Genomic DNA, 22,185 nt, shown 5'->3' with positions numbered 1-22,185 from the left:
GCAATGATTTAGATGAGTTTTCAATTTTACGTTTCGTTATTACAAGATTTTCCTAATAAAAATTAAATGAATTTATCGTTTAAAAACCAAATTTATAAATTAGGGTTTGTATAATTTCAATGAAATGAAATACGTTGATAAGATAGCGGTCAAGCGTGAACCTATAGATAATAATAAAAAAATAAAATTAAAATCATTTTGTAATGACGTTTAGTTATTTTTGTTAGATCAGATGGATGCGGGTAGTTGAAAAACATTTTTTGCAGATTTCTCTACGTTCTCGATTTCCGTTCCGTTGCTCTTCCGCCGTGCCAGCAACCACGTGTATCAATTAAAATAATAATTAATCAATCTATTAATTCAATCAATCAATTTTAATAATTAAACAATCGTTATTTTTTTTACTTATTAAGTATCAATGAAGGAAATATAAATGTGAGTTTTATATCGATTAATGTATTACTTACTTATAAAATAAATAAGAACATTTTCCAGACATGTTTTAATTTTAAAGCCTTACATTTTGAATTTAGTTAATAAATCTTGTTATTTATTTTCAGAATGAAGTATCAAAGCTTGGTATTGATAGTTAGTGTGGCGTGGTGCTCGGCTCAGCTCACGGATGACATGCAGATGTTTGAGCCGGAGTGCATGACGGAGGACAAGTTCCCCTGCATGGGAGGAGGGTGTATCTCGGTGTCTCAGTACTGTGACGGGAACCTGGACTGTGAAGATGGTAGCGACGAAAATTTTTGCAGTAAGTTTTTTTTTCTATCTACCTTTAACAAATTTATTACATAAAAATTTTGTGCCTTGTACAAGATTTGAAATTAGCAGTCTTGGTTTGATCACAATATCTTTTTTGGAATAAGTCTCTAATCTAATCTAATCTCAAGTAAAATTATATTAAGAACTAGCTTCCGCTCGCGACTCCGTCCGCGCGGATGTCGGTCTTCGCATGGATGTTTTATTTCTCCATTTTGAGTAACTCTGGCAATGACATATAAATATCTATCTATTGGACTCAAATACGGCTAGGCCCATAATAATTAAGGAGATCCCTCAATTGAGCTACTGCTGTTGAGCTCGCGTTCTGTAGTATAAAACTGAAAACAAATAATTTTTCTACGTACCTTTCCAGGATAAAAATTTCCTATTTTATGCCCAGGATAATAAGGTGTAATTATACTAAGTTTCATCGAAATCGAACCGTTAGTTTTCACGTGATGCCTGAATATACAGACAGACAGACAAAAAAAATTGCCCTGGGCCATCGCCCCATTACACCCCCCTGGGTAGTGGCACAAACAGGCTGCTTATCCTTAATTGTTTTTTTTTTCTCTTTCGTACAGTCGAACACAAGCCGTTCCAAGAGTTCTGCAACGAGACCCACCAGTACATGTGCCAGGACTCCACGAAGTGTGTTCCTCTGTCCTGGCTGTGCAACAACGAGCCGGACTGTGATGACGGCAGCGATGAGTTCAACTGCACCGCGCTGCCGGCTGTCAATGTTAATGTAAGTTGTGATTATCTAGGGGTAGATTCTTCTTTAATGGTATAAGCTGGTAAACGAGCATACGGATCACCTGATGGTAAGTTATTGCCGCAAATTTCCATAGGCGATACAAGTGCGTTGCCGGCCTTTTGGGTTACGAATTCTTGGGAAGGGCAAAAAAAAAGATTTCATTTTTAACGTTGATTTTATCGTAAAATACAAGTATTCGTACATGTAAATGAGTGTCACCCAGACCTAAGACAAAGTGTCACTTCTAAATAAATTGTTCTCTCGACACTTCCAGCTCTCATTTTATAAAGTAAATGAAATCTAATTTAATAACGTAAACGTTTTTAATAAAATTAAAGCAGTATCTTAGTACCCTTTTTGCCTAATGTTTGAATTCCATTTGTCTCCAGTCGACATGCAAAGGCTTCCAATGTGGAGACGGCAAGTGTATCTCCTTCCTGTGGGTCTGCGACGGCGTGTACGACTGCGAAGATAAAAGCGATGAGTATGCTGAGGAGCTCTGCAGTAAGTCATATTTACAAACCGTATTTACTCCTTAATTCTTTTAGGAGAAAGGTTGGAGAAAGGACATTAGGACATTGGCATATTTCATTATTCAATAATATGCTTTTTTTGAAGGATCATCCAATGATTTCTCCCGCCTTGGGCGAGGCGAAAGGGAGTGTCAGACTCTTACTGACTAAAAACCACCCCATTCTTACTCTTGCTTTTCGAACCGGAGCTCCGGTAACCCTGTAGATAGTCCGCAGCTTTGGATCAGGCGTCAGCCCTACTGGACCACATTTGTGGTGGTCTGATCTGGAGATGTTTTGCTGTATTTCTAGATGCTTCTATGCATTATCGAATTCTCAAGAGCCTTGCTCTTTTCTCCCTTAAATTTCTTTTTGTACTACCAACAAAGTTTATGGACCGTGAGATGGTAAAGCGTCACCATACCAATGCACACCAGTTACATCAGAGTCATCAAGAATAAGTTGGAACGTGGTTGTAAACGAGCAGACGTATCATCTGATGGTAAGCAATCGCCGCCGCCCATTGACACTTGAAACACCAGAGACGTTACAAGTGCGTTGCCGGCTTTTTGGGGGTTAGGAATTTAAGGGGGAATTGGGGATTGGGAAGATATAAGTAACCTCACTCACACAACGAAACACAACGCTGATTTCTGAATAATCCATCTGAAACTGTCTATAGGTATTCAGAGAAGACACACACACACACGTACAAATAACAGGCATAACAGCATGAGTGCTATTCTTTTCCCCGTAGATATATTTATGTAACTACTTGGTGCAGAAGAAATCTTCACCTTCATTTAAAACGTTTATATTTTCTTAGGACACGTGTCCCGTCCCCACGCAATCGTCGACGGCTCGTACTGCCAGGAGCTGCATACGATGGATGACCGGAACTACAAATGTCTTGACGCCTCCTTCTGCCTGCCAAGCAGTATGATGTGCGATGGACTGCAGGACTGCCGCGATGGCAGCGATGAGGGACCCTTTTGCAAGGACTGTGAGTTTTGTTCTTAGTTTTTTAGGATCTTGATTTTGGCTTAGACATAATCATCATCAGCCGAGAGACGTCCACTGCTGAACAAAGGCCTCGCCCTTAGTCCTCCACGTAGAACGACAAGCTTTGGCTTAGACGCTGGAGTGCAATTATACTCGTCTACTATTAGAATGTGGTTTTTTGAGTAAGGGGTCTCGGGTTCAATTCCTGGGCAAAGAAAAGTACTTATTGGGATGTTTTCGGTTTTCTGTGTAATAGCTCGGAGTCTGGAATTGCATATTACGCCCTATAACGTGGGACTTATAAACATAATTGGTGAAGAATTGATATTGAATTGGATATGTGCACCTCTGTCATATCACTTCAAATATATAAAAATTAATGCAGTCACCAACCTTTTCCTTTTCATAATTTGAACACCTAATCACCTCCACAGGGAACACAATGTGCGACAACTTCAAATGCATGGGTAACGACACGCGATGCTCCCCGGAGAGGTACGGGCCCACCTGCCTGTGCCTGCCCTCCCACTTCATGCGCCAGTACGACTACATCACCAAGCAATGCCAGGACGTCAACGAGTGCCTGATGGAACGTCCACCGTGCTCCCATAAATGTATCAACGCTGATGGTCACTATATTTGCGAATGTGATCCTGGGTACAAGAGGGATGTGTATGGATACCTTTGTTATGCTACTGGTGAGTCATTTAATAAGCTTTTAATATTTTTAAAATATAGTTTTCGTAGAACGTACGAAAGGAGTATCTGCGGAACGAGCACCTAGCTTCACTGACGGACGGACTATTATTAAGAAATTAATATATTTGAGATTGATAAAGTACCTATTTTTAATTGGGATAAATGATTTGACTTTGACTTTGTAATAAATTAATTAAGCTCTACTAGTTTTAAATCACACTGGGACTCATATTTCTTGAGCAGCATTCTTAACGCGGTGACATCATTTGTTATTTCCCTGCACTTTTATAGTAGTGCGTATCTGCGTATACTACTTTTCCTTCGGGGAATAAATGGCGTGATGTTATAAATGTTTTATATTTCCAGGTCCCGAAGCGATGCTGTTCTTCAATACTCGGAACGATATCAGATACCTGAAAATCAAGAGTAAAGAAATGGTCACAGTGGCTACCGATATCATAGAGGTCAGAAATTGAATCACTTTAAAATATACAAATACCATTGGTTTCTATGTTAAGAAACTTAAGCTAATAGTTTTCAATTTTGTTCGAAAGGGTCACGGCGTATCATTCGATGGCACTTACATTTACTGGGTGGAGACTGCACAGGGACATCAGTCTATCTTCAAAGCGCAGCTCGGAGACGTCAAGGATACAAAGGAGGCAAGTTCAACTTCTTTTTATGGAATAAGCTGGTAAACGAGCGGACGAATCACTTTGTAAGCAATCACTTGACACACCAGAGGCGTTCTAAGTGCGTTGCCGGCCTTTTGTGGGTTACGAATTTAAGGGTTGTTGGGGAATCGGGGATTGTGCAAATTTAAATTCTGAGGGCACGAGTTTGTTTTACGTTCAACAAAATCGAAACGAGAGCAAGTTCGGTACTCTGATTGGTTAGTTTATTCGCACTGGCCAATCAAAGCGCCGAACTCATTTCATTTTCGTTCAACGTAGGGCAAACTCGTACTAAGGATACTGTACCCTTACTTAAACGTTTCAAAAACTGGCTACTCAAATATTACCTTGTTCATTTTGTAACCAATGCAATGTCTATTTTACTTTCTTGATTCAATAGGAACTTAGATTTGGGACCAGCTTAAACTTAACAAGCATGAGCCTTAGTGGTTTGTAGATGTTCTAGATTTACCTATTTTTTACCCACGACACAGGAGAAAACACATAAGTATGTGAGGCTTGTAAGGTAGCGGATTAAAAAACAGATGACTATGTACAGGTGCTGGTAGGTCTCGGTCTGGAGGACCCTGGTGACATAGCAGTGGACTACCTGGGCGGGAACATATACTTCAGTGATGCGGAGCGAGGGACCATCTCCGCCTGCAGGGTCGACGGCTCCATCTGCACCACCATCAAGACCTATGCTAAAAACCCACGATTCGTCACACTTGATCCTAAGAATGGGTTAGTATAATCTTTTAATAGGCATTTTCCCCGACTAGGTTAGTTAGATGGACTCTGAGTCTCAACCAGATTTGGTTGAATGTCAGTATTTTTTGTCGACTACTGACACCCTTTATTAGGCGTAGACTTTAGTAGGCGTCTCAGGTTAAGAAAGTAAAGCGACATTAAAAGCTTTGAGAAGTTAAAATAAGTTGTATTAAAGTAAAATTGTTGAACGAAATGAAAAAGAAGGAATGGTCTGGGCATAGAAACAAACATGGTTGAAAAACGCTATCTAAGTCACACCGTGCAGCCAGGGAATCCACCGGGTCTTTTCAGGGTCAGAATAAACAAGTACTTTCTAAGTTTGTGTGCTCCATCTTCGGCCACATCTTCGCTTCGCCGTTCTGGCAGAAAGCGGATTGGTGGCCAAACGCAGACTTATTAAAGCTAAAAAAAAACTTAAATGGTAATTTTCTCCGCAGTAAGATGTACTGGGCAGACTGGCACGAGCGGCCGGTGATAATGTCAGCTCGCATGGACGGCAGCCACCACGACACGCTGGTGGACACCTTGGAGAACTTCGCCACCGGCCTGGCAGTGGACGCGCCCAACGGGAGACTCTACTTCGTCGACAAAACTGTTAAAGTCGTCATGATTGCAGAGAAGCATGTTTATGTGAGTGGTGGATAGCTTTTTCTTCAAAGTCAAAGTCAAAGCATTTATTTCAATTAATCCTAAATAAGGCACTTTTGAAACGTCAAATCTTTTATGGAGGATGGCAGTAAGTGAGTAGATGGATCACCTGATGGTTAGCGATCAGCGTCGTCTATGACACCCGATTTCGTTTTTCATTTTACCAAAAGCAGCCAAGTATAACTTCTTAACCATCCTTCCCTCGTTGCTAAGAATCGTGATTCTGCAGACAGTCAACATTAGTATAAAGAATTAGACATAAGTACGATACATAAAGAAAAATATTACGGATACATGTAAGGTAGAATCGAGTTCATTAAAAGGGCTTGCCCTTTAGTTGATAGAGGATAAATGATAATTTAATGATATTTATTTTTGTAGGATAGAATGTAAGTCTTTTTCACGTCAATAGTTTGATATCCATAGTGGAGGTAGTTGTGGTAAAAAAATAGATTTATGTTCGGTCATCAAAATTCAAAAGTGTGCACCAAAAATCAGACCGATATTTTGTCAGGAAGTGGATGAAATTCCAAATACACAACCGAGTCAACCTAAATAAAACCATGCGATAACTTTATAATATTATATGGTATAATTTGTTCCAGTCGTTATTCGAAGAGCCGTTCCACCACCCGTACTCCATCTCCGTGTTCGAGAACACGGTGTTCTGGAGCGACTGGACCTCCAACAGCATACAGACGACTGACAAAGTGCACGGGACCGCGCAGAAGAGGAACGTTCTACTCAAACTTGATACACCTGTACTAGGTAATAGGACTTGTTGCCTGATGAATACGATTCAGCAGTTTAAGGGATTTAAAAAAAGACACTAAAAGGGAAAGACATTAAAGAAAGACACTAAAAGGGAAATAAATAATTCATATTTCAACGAAAACAGAAAATTAAAAAAAAATCGTTTTAACTAAATTAATCAAGTATTAAATTCTGTGTGAAAAGCTCCATGTTCCTTGACCACAGAAGAGTTGTAATGTTGTAGGTTGTCTAGGAATATTACGGAAATGCAGTGCGGTTGTTATAATGTTGTATTTTTAACTAATGGGCCTATATCGCTATTTTTTTGTATATTGTCAGTCAAGATGATAACAAATATGTGGTTTAAATGAAGTCATAAGAGGTTTTTTCGTACCCGTTTCTCCATCCTTATGGGAAATGCGCAACTTGAAACCCCACCATGTTACAGGGATGCACATGTACCACCCGGTGCTGATGAACACGACATCGAACCCGTGCAGCAACAACAACTGCTCGCACCTCTGCTTCGTCACCTCCAACGCCACGCACGTCTGCGCCTGCCCCGACGGCATGGAGATCGAGAATAATCAGTGTCATCGTGAGTCCACCAATCATTATTCTATCTTAGATCATTTGCCAGTATCAGCTTTAGTTTGTACTGTTTTTTTTGTAATATACGCCAGTTTTATAGTAGACGGATCACCTGATGGTAAACAATCGCCGCTAACCATGGATACTCGAAACAGCAGAGGCGTTACAAGTGCGTTGCCGGCCTTTTGGAGGTTAGAATTTTAAGGAATTTTGAGGGTTGTTGGGGAAATGAGGGATTTGGATGATAAGGAAGGGGGATAATTGGGCCTCCGGTAACCTCACTCACACAACGCAACACAACACAAGCGATGTTTTACGTCAGTTTATTGTGGTATTACTCCAGTCGAGCCGGCCCATTCGTGCCGAAGCATCACTCTCCCACACTTATAAGTGGAAGTTAATGCCAAAACTGATGGCGACTTCAAAACTTTACCAAAACAGCCAGCCCAGCCAGGTCTATACCAACTACGGTCTTACAATGCAACGCACCTTTAAAATTTTAACATTTTTATTAAAATCAACATTTATAGATGTAGGGAACTACCGTGCCAAGTACCTGGTGGTGGGCAGCGGGCAGCTGTTCACGAAGATCCAGTACAACGCGCTCGGCAACCCGGAGTGTCACGCCACGCACTTCGACATCGGACGCGTGCAGGCCATGGCCTATGATCGGTATAGAGGTAAGCTCAGTATCCTCAATATGAATTAGCTTTAGTTTGATACGCGTTGGAATTAGTTTCATATTCAATCAAATGTGGAAGAACCTTCCTATAGAATATAAGCGTGAATGGTGCTGTACTGCATTTGGTCTGATAAGTGAGAACTAATTGTAGATTGGTCGGGCTTTTGACGATCGGACAGTCGACATCATTTTCGGGGAGGATTCCTCAGTAACAACGGCACTAATAAACCGTTTTCTACATTTTTCTTTAAATAAATGTGAATTTCTTGCAGCAGATTGTTCTTCTACCAGTCGCTTAAATAAGGTTCTCTTGTGAACAGATTCACTATTCATATACGACGGCCAGCGGCGGACCATCAACTACATCAACATGAGTGACTTCACGCTCGGCGTCACGCACTTGTTGATCTACAACGGGCTGGAGAACGTCGTCGACATGGATTATGGTAAGTCTAGATATTTTTGGTTAAAAAAATAAAAAAGAATGTGAAGAAAAATTAAAAACCCTAGCATTGTCTCCTGTGTTCTGGACGTTGGGTTGCGTTTACAAACATACATCCCATTTTTTGATGACCTTCAAAAACCGCCTATGTTTCTGGGGATAAAAGACTTAGGCAGTGTCGAATTTTAAAGTCTGTAAAACCACCCTGGTGACCACCGTCAGCACCTGTAAGGGGCACCGGGTCCTCTAATAGACTTGCTCCGGAGCCTTCATACATACCACACCTAGACCCAAAACAACAATTTTTGGATAACAGTTTTCTTGTGTTCTGTGAGGTTCATGGTCTTTCAAATCGTCTATCCTTTTTTATAACCATGATGAAGTGAAACTGTTCATTACTCTTCTTCCCTTCCAGATTACGTGACAGATAACCTGTACGTACTGGACGCGAGTCGTCGTGTGGTGGAAGCTGTATCTCTGAGGACTCAGAAGCGCGCCATAGTGCATCGGTTCGACATTCAAGAACTGCCTATTAGCTTCTGTATTCTTTCCGACTACGGGTGAGTCAGCACTGGATACATTATGGCTTGTTAAGCAATCGGTGGCGCCTTTTTTATGGGACATGCCCGGCACAACCTCCCATACCGCTGCAACTCCTGTAAACCAGGATCTACAATAGATACAAACATGAAAACACGGGAACATTGAAGTCCGACTCGTCCCAAGGAAATGAATGAATGTCTTGGATCCCGCAACGAAACAAATCAGAAGATTGGTGCCGCCTATGGGCATTCGCACGCTTAGAGGAATTACTAGTGCGTTGCTGGCTTTTTAGGGACGGGCAAATTTATCCTCCGTTGTTGTCGCTCACACAGCGAATCACCACGCAAACGTTGTTTCACGCCAGTTTTCTCTGAGGCCGGCTTGTCACTGCATTCATGAGAAAGTATGGCTTACCCATGTGAAGATATGCTGATGAAATTATCATACCAAAGAGTCCTGCCAGGTTTTAAAATGTTTATTTATACAGACATTATAACGAATGTTGTATTGCAGGAGAATGTTGGTGGCTGTGGTGGAGAGTGAGATGCACAATACCATACACATTGACAGCATCGGGCTCGACGGGAACCAGCGGAGACACGTCCTCATGAACAATTTGAAAGGTAAATTCAACTCTTATAAGTGTTCTTGGATCTTCAACATAACTGGCGATAAGTTGGTGGTACTTTGTGTACTTCTTTCTATCTTTTTCGGGAAATAAAAAAGAACATGATATATATCTCCTTCAGCTAAGAACTATTTTAGCTATATAAAAACTTTTGTATGCCGAGATTTCATAGACAACATAAAGCCAATTACAAGTCCTCGCTTATGGATCTGCGTTCTGGCACACAATGGGTTAAGCATCGATGACTAGTACTTTTTATATTCTATTATCTATATCATATTATCCAGGTCCCCACATTAGATTGCGGTACGTGCCAGAAACGGAACAGGTATTTATATCCGACGAGAGCAACGGCATCATCGACTTCATACATCCTGAAGGTAAGAGACCCAATCAAGTATCTTCTTGATTCACATGAATAAATCTATTATATAAAAATAAGTCGGGTTTTCCTTCCTGACGCTATAACTCCAGAACGCACGAACCGATTTCCATGGTTTTGCATTTGTTGGAAAGGTCTCGGGTTCCGTGAGGTTTATAGCAAAAAAAAATTTAGGAAAAAAGACATGGTGGCGAAACGGAGTTCGCCAGGTTTGCTAGTCTATAATATAAAAATAAGTCGGGTTTTCCTTCCTGACGCTATAACTCCAGAACGCACGAACCGATTTCCACGGTTTTGCTTTCATTGGAAAGGTCTCGGGCTCCGTGAGGTTTACAGGAAAGAAAATTTAGGAAAAAATTAAAGAGAAAAGAAGGAAAACAAGGAATATCATTGGTGGCGAAACAGAGTTCCCTGGATTTGCCAGTCACTTATAGTAATAATACACTTTCAAACAGGCACCGGGCGAGAGAACTATCGGGAGCTCACCTCGACGGTGACCAGCCTCGCAATAGCAGACAACTACGTCTTCTGGACAGACCGAAAGACCCCCAGGCTGTTCTGGTCTGACATACACGAGGCCTCACCGAAGATAAGGAGGATGGATCTGGGTAAGATACGCAGTTTTTGTGTCTTTTCGGGCTTAAGAAATGAGGTCGGTATTGAATCTTAGTGAGAATCAGCAGTGTATCAGAGTTTTAACCGCCAAAAATGAATTCAAACCCTATTTCTAAGTCGTATAAGGTTTAATACATTTTGTTAATCTAATCTAGAACCTAGAAAAGAACCTAACCCGTATTTAAATAATTTTCCTTCGTTTTCTTTCAGCACTTTTCCCAAACACCACCCAGCTCCTAATCCAAGCCACAAACTCGCTACCTGACCCAAAAGACCCTCTTCTGAACCATCCCTGTCTAAAGAACCCTTGTTCTGACGTCTGCGTCCAACTTCCCCATGAGACTCCACAAGATCACCCGAAACTGGCCAACTTCGAGATGAAGTACAAGTGTTTGTGCCCCCCTGGATTACTGGTTAACGGTAACCAGTGCGCCAAACCTGCGGCGTGTGGTTCGGATGAGATACTGTGCCATAGGAGCAATGTTTGTGTGAAGCAAGATGCCCGGTGTGATGGAAAGACGGACTGTCCTAAGAGTGAGGACGAGGAAGGTTGTATAGGTAAGTAGTCGCTTGTTGAAAACCAAACTTAATTAGGTCTACGACGTAGTTAAGAAGTGCTACGAGCGCTACGGCGTAGTATTCTGCTACAAAGTCTACGAGATTGGTTAAAATTACTTGTTAAATTAAGAACTATTTACTACGATGAATAAATGTTTTAATGTAATTTAACTACATATTAACATTAATTAATTATTACTTTAAAGTTGAAAGGGTTTCATTTGTTATTGAAAAAATACGTACGCTAAAACGTAGCTAAAATGCTACGACGTAGGTACTTACTACGTCGTAGTACAAATGCTACGGCGTAGTATACTTAACAACTTTCTATGCAATAATTATATTTTTTTATTATGTACGTTTCAGTGGATCCGGCAAACATATGTACATCAGATGAGATATTCTGTCGCGGCTTGTGCATAAATAAGGAGAAGGCCTCGATGTGCTCTACTGGTGAAAAACCTAATAAAGGTTTGTTAAAATATTTATTAAAATAAGCTTGATTTAAGATACGAGTACCTTATTTAAATTAACATTATAGTTTTATGACGTTGCTCTCAAAAACTTAGATCGAATAAGAGATATTCCCGTAATTAATTTAAGTAACCTTCTGTTTTTCCACCAGCGCTACCTTCGAACAACTGCAGCAGCACAGAATTCCAATGCACGGACACCTCTATCTGCATCTCTCGGTTGCAAGTCTGCGACCAACACGTCGACTGCCCCAATGGATCGGATGAACATCTCTCAGAGTGTGACACCTACGCTTGTCACGAAACTGAGTTCATGTGAGTGTTGAGACTGTTTAGTTACGTTACATGATATAGAGTAGAAACTTGTAAAGACGGACTGAAGGCGTTAGGCATTATCTTCCAGTTTACCCAGGGGTGGTACAGATACAGTAGGGCTTTAAAAGTGCCTAGACTATTTTCCAAATAAGTTAAATAAACTTATTTTATCAATCTTTTAGATCTCAAAAAGACCGAAAGACCGCATTAAACTCTCGACTAGACAAAGATTGGTATAAATAAATTCCATGTAATTTCATACTGTGACTAACCGTGTCTTATAATGGAACTCCTAACATAGGTAATTGGCACAAGAAATCAACCTCTTTGACACAAAAAACAAACTTAATATTTTACCTCATTTTTTGAACAAATCCAGGTGTGCGTCCGGCTCGTGTATATTCAAAACGTGGACATGTGATGGAGACCGCGACTGTAACGATGGATCTGATGAAATCAACTGCGGTAAGTTAAATCCTTGCAAACACCGGAACACTGAAGTCATGGGGCCCAGGGACATGAATGACTGTCTTGGATCCCGCTACGAAATAAATCAGAAAATATTATTAGAGGAGAACAAAAAGAAAATAATCGTCTCCACTTCCCTCGGTGAATTTAATGCAAGAGACAGAATGAAAGACTTACACAATGAATGACATAGAATGCTTTCCATGATATTTATAATCCCAGGGGGTGAGCCTATTGCGAAATACTAACACTTGTCGTCCTTATACTTCTGTACCTTTAGTACCAGTTTGCTTTATGCTTAAAGTTATCGAAACGAAATCGAGTTCGGCGCTCTGATCGGTTGGTTTTTTCTAGCCGGCCAATCAGAGCGCCAGCGATTGCTTTGAACGTAAAGCAAACTCATACTAATGGTGCTGCTCTAGAAGAATAAGAAGATTCGTATCCCTTAAATAATGATACGTACTTTCCTAAACCTTTATTCATTGATCTACCTTTCCAGTGAACATGACCTGCGGCCCTGGTTTCTACCAGTGCAGAGACAGGGAGTGCGTAGAGCTATCGAAGAGGTGTGATGGACGCCGGGACTGTTCGGATTACTCCGACGAAGAAGACTGTGATGAGGCTCAAGTTATCGAGAAAGTCAGTATTCATTTTTATTTGGCTTAGAAGATTCATTGTGCTTTTCTGTTCTGTTAAATCATTTGTTCTTTTGTAACCGAATCTCAAATATTAGTTGCTGGGTAAATAAAAATTGATTAGAACTGTTAGACTAAAGATATCAATCGTTAGTCTTCTTTCCAATTTCCTGCTTTAATTCATGAACGCTTCGCACTTTTCTCATAAGCGTATACCTACTTAGTTTTATAAAGAGCTTTGTTTCTTTCCACACTTTTATAATATAATTGTTGGAATAAGTGTGGTACCTTCATAATTTACTCAATCTATCAACACAACTCAATTCTTCTTATTCTACTTCTTCATTTCCATTTCATCATCCATTTTCTAAACATCGTTTCCAGGTAGAAGAAGCCCCAAAATGTGCTGCGTGGGAGTATACTTGTGAAAAAAATACTAGCATTTGTTTGCCTGAAACTGCTCGGTTAGAACTGCTTACTGCTGTATTGTGACGTCCCATTAACAGCACTAAATATCTTACTAATATTATAAAATGTATGTTTGTTACTCAATCACGTCAAAACGGTTAAAGGGTTTGGGATGAAATTTGAAACAGGGGTAGATTATGGTCTAGAATAACACATACGAGTATATGCTACTTTTTTATCCTACGGGAACACGGTTGAGCCCCTGGCAGAAGTTGGTTTATATTTTGAAACCAATTAATCCTTTGAATCATTTATGTGGTAACATGGAGGTATGGTAACAAGTATAACAAAAATGAGAAGAAATTGGTGGATTGAAAAAATGGTAAATCGTATTCATCATTGTTGATCCCAAGATTAACAAGAAGACTTACTACCGTATTCAGTCATTTAATGGTTACTTAACCCAGTCTTTAGCGATTGTTCTCTGAGTGCGGCAGTTAATAAACTACGATATTATTATCATATCATTTTAAGTAACAATCAATCTACAATATCCTTCTTGTGGTGATAGGTTTACATGGTGGTGGTAATTTGTAGGTATATATATTAGAATTAAGTAAAAGTAAATCAATAAAACATCTATTTTATTCCTATTTTAGTTATTTTTTGCTGTTGACTCTCAATAACTATACAAATTCTCAACTGACTCACAGTAGGTAACTAACAAAATTTGGTACTTGGCTCAGGGTCTATTAGTAAAGGGAGAACCAAAGTCCAATTATAGATTATAATGATGATAGTGTTTGCTAATCTGTGATACAATGCTTTTATCTCAGGTGCAACATGAAGACAGACTGCCCAGGTGGCACGGATGAGCACGGCTGCGACCTGCGCTGTGCCCCAAAAGGAATGTTTGCGTGTGGGCAACAGGTTACGTGTATAACCTTGAACAAGGTCTGCAACGGCCGTCTGGACTGTGATGATGGATCCGACGAGACGCCTGATGCTTGTTCTCGGGGTAAGCAAGTTTTATGTTATTTGACTGCACGGTTGGCGCGGTGGCTGGGCAACTGGCTGCCGTGCATCGTGATTCCCGCACGAAACAACTCTTTGTGTGATCCACAAATTGTTGTTTCGGGTCTGGGTGTCATGTGCATGTAAAATTGTATGTTTGTTTACGCACCCACGACACAGGAGAAAATCCTAGTGTTAGGCAATTGTTTTTTTTTTCATTGTTTCCCAATACGAAACCCCCAAAAGGCCCGCAACGCACTTGTAATTCCTCTGGCGTTGCGGGTGTCCATAGGCAGCATCGATTACTTTTATCATCGGGTGATGCGTCTGCCGTTGTTGCCGCCTATTAAAAATGCATCACTTGTCCCTATTACTCACATAGTATTAGATGGATGAGTCACTATACTATGAAATATCCGTATATTATCAGTCCATCCATTTTGTATTTCAAGACTCCCTAGTGATGTTCCGGAGCTGCGGACTACCTAGCGTGTTTACTGGGGCTCCGGCTCGAAAAGAAGGAGTAGGAACGGGGTGGTTTTCAGTCAGTAAAAGTCTGACACTCCCTCCCGCCTCGCCCAAGCCAGGAGAAGTCATTGGATGATTTCCCCCTCCCCCCTCAAAAAAAAAAGACTCCCTAGTGATCTTCCCATGTGCATATTATAACTGTTATTTTTCCCTCATTTCAGTGAACAGGACCTCCCACTTATTCCCAGTATCCCGTACATTCAGCGACTGTACGGAGGGTTACAAGTGTAACAATGGTCAGTGCATTGAATGGTCACAGGTGTGTGACAAGAAGAGGGACTGTGTCGACGGTACAGATGAAAACGGACTCTGTGGTGAGGATATAATATGGTTCTATTCTATTTACACTGTTATAACACATTTTCATTGATCGATAAGTCGCTCTTTAGCTCGAATGCGAGGTCACCCCGCATGCGGGCGCTAACGACCAATGAAAATGCGCTCTTATACATATATGTCAGTTCTGTGTATTACTTTTATGATGTCTTTTGTGTTCTTCTTAAAAATAATAAAAATGTATATCCTGTGATCCTGCGATCGAGCCATACACATGACCATCTACCTAGCTCACCACCTGATTTTTACACTATGCCTGAACTATACTGTATATACAGTGTTTCTACTACGTTTTCTTGTGTCTCAACTCAAGAGTGCGCATAATAATTAGGTACTCCAAAATATCTCCTTCGCACCTATCACGCTAATTTGGTTAAAAGACTGGCTATTGTAATAAAAAAATCATAAATCATCATCATCGTTTATCAGAATATACTGGTATAAAATGGTATTAAAATATAGTTCATAGTAACTGGTTGGTTAAGAATCTTCAACACACAAACTTGACTCCTCAGATACTGCATGTGCAAACAGCACATGTACGTTCATGTGCCAGCCGACTCCATTCGGACGGCGCTGTCTCTGCCCCTTCGGCTTCCAAGTGTCCCAGGATCAGTTCTCGTGCGAGGACATCGACGAGTGCACTGAAGACGTCTGCTCCCAAGGTTGTATCAACGTGCCAGGATCCTTCCTGTGCTGGTGCCATCATGGTTATGCCATCAGGAGGTAATAACATTAAACTATTTTTATTTATTTATTTAATTTGGCATTCTCTAACAGTCAACCTTGGAGTGACCTACCTACCTATTTTTATCGCTCTCCAATCAACTTATCTTTGCTAGACATTTTCGATTTTCATTTCTCTTAACAGCCTTCCATAGCAATTTCTGTGCCAAAGAATCATAGCTTTTTACGGTCAGGAAAAGCAAAAGAGTAGACGGATAAATTGGTGGAAAGCAATACCACCCATGGACACCAGTAACACCCAGGTGTTAAAAGTGCGTTGCACACAACGCTTGCTGTTTTACGTCGGTTTTCTATGAGGTCGTGGTATCTCATCGATCTAATTGATCCTTCTATGCTGTAGCATGATTCTTCTAAGAAAAAGCTTTTAATTACAAGAACCTAGTAGATAGGTGATTTCTAGTAGAATTAATAATATCATTATCATTATCACCTCCTCATCACCAGGTCAGACCGTCGCTCCTGCAAGGCGATCCGCGGCAACATGTCCATCCTCTACGTGTCGGGTAACTCCGTGCGGTCCATCTCAGCGGACGGGTACGGCGCTATAGAGTACACCGATACTGACGCCTCGGCCATCACTGATATGGATTATAATGTCAGGTGAGTGATTTAACACACCGTGGTGGTCACCGGTGACCGAAGTTAGCAGAGGATTTGCCTTCAACAGTTTTGGTCTATTGGCAGTCAAAGACTTAATAGAACTTGAATAGAATTAGAATATCACATCATCAGCTCTATAAGTGGCCACTGCTGGCCAAAGGCCTCTTCTCATACAGAAAAGGTTAGAGCATTAATCACTTCGCTTGCTCAATGGGGGTTGGCGATTTCAAACTTATAATTAGAAATTATAGGCCTAGATTTCCTTACGATATTTTCCTTCACATCTAACTTGGAGTCACATTGGTACTATTGCCATTGGTAGGTTTCAAACCGGCACTTTCAAGCATGAGGAGCGGGCTTCTTACCTTCGGGCCACTGTGACATGAATTAGAATATAGTTAGTTTGTAATAACTATTGCTGCAGGCATTTATTTAGTTTGATATTTGTGTTTATAACAGGCAGAAGAAGCTATACGTGGCGTCGGAAGAGGGCAGCAAGTTATTAGAAGTGAATGAGACGCAGAATGTGATCGCAGTCACGAACGTTGGGAAACCATCGCGGGTAACGTATACCTCTATTATGAGATTTTGATTAGACATTTACAATTCAGTGACAACATTAAAACAACAGCTTTTGTTTAATAATCTATCAAATGGATATCCTTAAGCAAGAGTAAGGTTTAGAACTAATGCAGGAGTTCGGTACATTGCTACTGATGCTGAATAAAAACTTCCTCCAACGACTTCCAGATCATTCAGTCGGTTTTCAGCAAACTTTGGATAGACGTTAGAGGAGGCCTATATTAGCAATGTGACTGACTTAATGATAATATAATACAGTATTCTAAACAGTTTTTAAAAACCTTTTCGTTATTATTATTATAACTTGACACGGGATATTTACCATGTTTATTTATGTCTATTGTCTATGAGTTTATTTATGTCGATGAACATGGTAAATATCCCGTCTCAAGTTCTAATACTAGTGTTAGTGACCATGTCAGTTTAAAACCTTTTCGTTATTCCCTTAATATTAGGTGGCGGTGGACTGGGTGACAGGCAACGTGTACTTCGTGGACACGACTCCGTACGACCAGCGCATACGAGTCTGCCATGTCAAGAGGAAGCGCTGCGCCTCCCTGCTGAAACTGCCGTCTGATGCCACGGTATGTTAACTTTTAATGCCTATGCTTAAGACTAGCTTTAGCGCTGATCAGCACAGATGGTCGTCGTTGTGGAAATAGACAACCGTACTTTTTTTGAGATTGATTTTCCCAAAAAATGTCTCATCTTGATCATCCTCTAAATATACCCACTTTCGCATTTTTCGCGACGACGTCCTGCGTGAGCGAACTAGAAACGAACGCGAAGTGGTGCGGTGACACAGGATGCGTTGTATGTCCTACGTGCATGTGAATCATTGCGGTTTGATCTGTTCCTGACATTATAAACAAAAAACATAACGGTCCCGTCCAGTTCGCGTGAAAATATTAACCGCACCGCACCGCATCGCCTTCACGTTAGTACGTTTACTTGTAACTACATAATCAAGCCGAAGATTCTTGTATAACTATTCCAAGTATAGCCAATAATATAACAAGCATGCTTTCTATACTATCCAAAAACCACACATTTTTATGATAATTTTATTACCACCAATCAATTTCCTTTTACCCAGGTCACAGCGTTGATAGTAGAGCCTAGTTCGAGCCGAATGTTCTACTGCGTCACTCGGAAGCTGGAGTCAGTGATCTGGACAGCAAACCTGGCGGGCAGACACGTGACTGACCTGGCTACTGTACGGAACTGCACCGGTTTGGCCGCAGACTCTTTCAAGAAGAAGTTGTATGTGGCAGAGACGGGCCCAGCGCATATCATTAGGATGGATTATGAAGGGGAGAATTTGTAAGTTGCAATTTTCTTTTAATAGGAACTTTAGAATATTCTTCACTCCCACTCACACTCCATTCCCACTCGCACGAAGCGCTTCGCTTCAAGCTTCCCTGTGCGAACTGCTAGGGAGTGAACAGCCCGAGTGAATATCATTAGATAAATTTTGAAGATCTTCTGTATACTTCTGTATACTATTGTATACTTACCCTTGTATGACATGACTATTGTATACTTACCCTTGTATGAAATTACTATTGTATACCTACCCTTTTGACTATTATAATTTTAAATACACTACTTTCAGCAACAAGATCCTCTCAGATCACCCACGTCTTCAAGCGCCACATGGACTAGTAATCTTCGAAGACTACATTTACTACTTGGAAGCCAACTCCTTCCGCCTCAGCCGCTGCCAGCTATATGGAGCCAAGCATTGTGAAACATACGTGTATCGCGTGTTTGACGCCAACACCTTTGTCATTCGCCACGAGAGCATCCAACGTGATGACATAGTCAATGAGTGTGAAGATGTGGTCTGTGACAATATTTGCGCCGTGGACGAGGATGGGCCCAAATGTCTGTGTGATGACGGAGCTTTGGCGAAGCGTGGGAAGTGTCCTGAGGTTGATAAGAAACTGGTAAGAACTTCTTTATCATTACCATCGCTCTACCTGCTAGCGTGTTTCCCGATCATTATAGCTTGGATGTCTTCAAGGACAGAGTGAATTGTCTGTTTCTAACCAGGCATGTTCCTGGATTGAGCAAGGGTGGTGATACGAGTAAATGCTCGAACCTTCTCCGTGCGAGACGAGGTCTTTGGTTAGCGGAAGCTATTTATAGGCTGTTGATGATGAAGTTCCATTTTCGACCGCATCGTCGCTTACCATCAGGTGACAGCGATCTCAGTCAAATGCCTGTCTAGTTTTGGATAAAATTTAACCACGATTTGCCCGATGTCCTCCACTTCTAGATATAGCAACGTCCGACTGTGCATCACTTCAGTTCATTGCATCTAACTACAGCTAGCCAATTCGTGGATAGCTTTTCTCCTTTTCTTCTTCGGTGTTTCTTCATTACTTAAGTTCTCGTCTGCTTAGGAATCTTTCTCTAAGCATAGCCCTCCATGAGTTCCTGTCTTCGACATATTTGAAAGCGATATTGATCTCTGTGACTAGCTTAAGAGATTATAACTATTTTAATAAAATTTCATTTCATGAAATCAATTAGAGTATCCATAAAACATTTCAATCTTCGCTTCAGACAATTATAAGATAGAGTATTTTAATAAAAATACATTTTAGGAAATCGGTATCAATTAGAGTACCCATAAAACAATTCAATCTTCGTTTTAGACAATTCTCATTATCATTAGAACTTGAGACGGGATATTTGCAACTGTTGCAAGCGCCATGATCACGGATGAACTGAATGCAGAACAAAATTGTTAGTGACCATATCGGTTTGAAATAAAAAAAAAATATTCTGATCACTATCATCTCCCAGGTACCATTATTCAACGGCTGGTCGTACGAGGAACTGAAATCAGCTCACAGCGTCTCCTTCACCATCATCGTTGGAGTGCTGAGCCTAATCGCTATATACCTTGGCGTGTTCGTGTATTACCACTTCGTATACCTACCCAGGAAGAGAATGTTAGCTGCCACTTACACTGAGTGAGTTAAATTGTATCCTTAGTCGAGTTGAGTAGAGTATGAGTTGTATTGAGTTTAGTATAAATTGTGTTGAGTCCGAAATCGTTTGAACTTTCCATTTCAAGTGAACTCATGGGGGTAGCTTAATGGATCCGGGTTTAACGTTATACTAATTAATTTTTCTCATAATCTGCTCTTATAAAACCGTTATGTGACTGCAATCGATATTGCGGTTCTTACCTAGATTAGGAAATCTTACCTAGATTAGGTCAAATCTATAAACCATGTAAATTAATTTAAACAATTATTTTCAGAGTGCGGTTCCAGAACACAAATAGTTCGCCCTATCCCGAATCAGACCCGACAGTGGAGATGCATCCCTCAAGGTATCTACCTTAGTTAACCAATTTTATAACCAAAAAAAAACGTATGACATAATCAAATTGACAAAAGTTTTGACATTATTTATTAAAAAAATAGAAACAGGTGATATATTTATTAACTGAATGGATTTATTTATTTTATTTATGACAATAAATTAGAATTAAATGGAATATTGTGTATTTTTTCTTTCTTCCTAAAACCCTTGTTTTTTGTTTATGATTTAACTAACTGTTTTTATTTCCTCAGTTCCGTTTCACACGAGTTCATAAACCCTCTTCAGTTCGTAAGAAACATGTGGTATGGGCCCTTTAGGAAAGATAGACGACCAAATGTAAGTTTGAACACCACTTGGTATTAAATGACCATAAGTAGACAGGGTATTCAAGGTCTATTGAAAATTTCTGGTACTCATTACTTGTGTCCAACCGATACTGGATTTTTGCCGAAACCGAAACCGAACTTTGGGTCACGGTTTGGTGACTGAGTTTAAAATTAATACAGGCCTTTTTGTATTTGTAACATAATCCGCATACAATCATACATATATTTTAATCATAACCAATCAAAGCATTAAACCGAAGCCGAAACTATACCGGGGCCGAACGTCAGGATTCGGTTTCGGCCAGAAATCCAATTTCAGTAGACGCTACATAATAAGTACATTTGAAATTTTCTTGTCACACAATCCAGGCCAATTTGAATTTAAATTATGTTTACAATGTATAAAGTAAATGTAATTTGTTACAGGTCATCTCCGGTCTACCAGTCACCACGCCCGCATCCCCGCCGCAACCAGATTTCTCCGACACAGAATCCGACTTAGACGATAAAGAGAGTCAGAGAATTTTAAAATATAATTAATTTTATTCAATGAGCCTACAAAATAATTTAATTTTTAATCTGTAGCACGTTTATTTTTATTCACTTGATTAATGATCAAGCTTAGAATTATTTTGTAATTATTATTTTTATTGCTTTATTTTTTATGTTTTAATAATTTAATTATTATGATTGTGTGTAATTGAATTATGTGTTTTATATTATGTTAGTATAAAATGTACAAAGTTTAATTTATTGAAATTAAAATTAATGTAATTTTTCATAGTCCAATCATTTGGTATAGGTGATTATACATTTTGATAATATTATTCACCTCATCAGTAGCCTGTGTGGCAGTTCATTGCTGAACCATGACTGTTAGCCACGGTCTCTTTTCGAAACTCATCTTTATTCATTCATATCCTGGCCAGTTCGGTCAGAAACCACAAAATCCACACTACCTTGATGTGGATGAGCTTTTTAACCTCTCTTTTTCATACAAAATGACTGGACTATGAATACTGAAATAATTAAAATTGTATTGTTATTTATGAATTATTTATTCGATTTGCAGAGTTATAGATAATACAAATCAATAAATTAGTGTGCCATCGAGTAAGTAATTAATACTTATTCCAATAAAAGTATCACGTGGAACAGTTTTTGTCATTTTCACATTATAACTCACTTATTTAACTTATCGCGAAAATAGGAACGAACGTTTTACTTTTACATTTACAATACAAATTGCTATTTTTCCACAAAAATAACTATAAAAAGAAAAAGAGACACATTATACACATTTACGTTTACGTGTCTTTAAAAAAAGCGCCAAATTATCCATAACGGAAGTAGGGAGTCTAGTGTTGTTCCACACATATGACTATC

General features: G+C 39.9%; 1 protein-coding gene across 1 annotated transcript; it reads left to right on the top strand.

Moving 5' to 3' along the window:
• Positions 1 to 271: 271 nt before the first annotated feature.
• LOC118277100 (vitellogenin receptor) lies at positions 272 to 21,954 on the top strand. The gene is made up of 36 exons (XM_035595777.2): positions 272 to 435; positions 561 to 757; positions 1,353 to 1,516; positions 1,915 to 2,029; positions 2,864 to 3,040; positions 3,474 to 3,737; positions 4,105 to 4,202; positions 4,293 to 4,400; positions 4,972 to 5,156; positions 5,621 to 5,813; positions 6,437 to 6,599; positions 7,033 to 7,182; positions 7,706 to 7,855; positions 8,178 to 8,303; positions 8,715 to 8,859; positions 9,356 to 9,465; positions 9,758 to 9,850; positions 10,308 to 10,460; positions 10,678 to 11,025; positions 11,392 to 11,496; positions 11,651 to 11,813; positions 12,193 to 12,278; positions 12,781 to 12,920; positions 13,301 to 13,380; positions 14,161 to 14,342; positions 15,028 to 15,180; positions 15,718 to 15,928; positions 16,394 to 16,549; positions 17,009 to 17,111; positions 17,587 to 17,715; positions 18,228 to 18,454; positions 18,747 to 19,080; positions 19,946 to 20,115; positions 20,409 to 20,480; positions 20,725 to 20,809; positions 21,226 to 21,954. The coding sequence occupies exons 2-36, from the start codon at positions 562 to 564 to the stop codon at positions 21,337 to 21,339; spliced, it is 5,448 nt and encodes a 1,815-aa protein (XP_035451670.2). The 5' UTR covers positions 272 to 435; position 561; the 3' UTR covers positions 21,340 to 21,954.
• The last annotated feature ends 231 nt before the right edge of the window (positions 21,955 to 22,185 follow it).

This window comes from Spodoptera frugiperda, chromosome 10 (assembly GCF_023101765.2).
Source record: "Spodoptera frugiperda isolate SF20-4 chromosome 10, AGI-APGP_CSIRO_Sfru_2.0, whole genome shotgun sequence".
In the NCBI taxonomy this organism is placed as follows: Eukaryota; Metazoa; Arthropoda; class Insecta; order Lepidoptera; family Noctuidae; genus Spodoptera; species Spodoptera frugiperda.
This window is presented reverse-complemented; position numbering and strand designations above follow the sequence as displayed.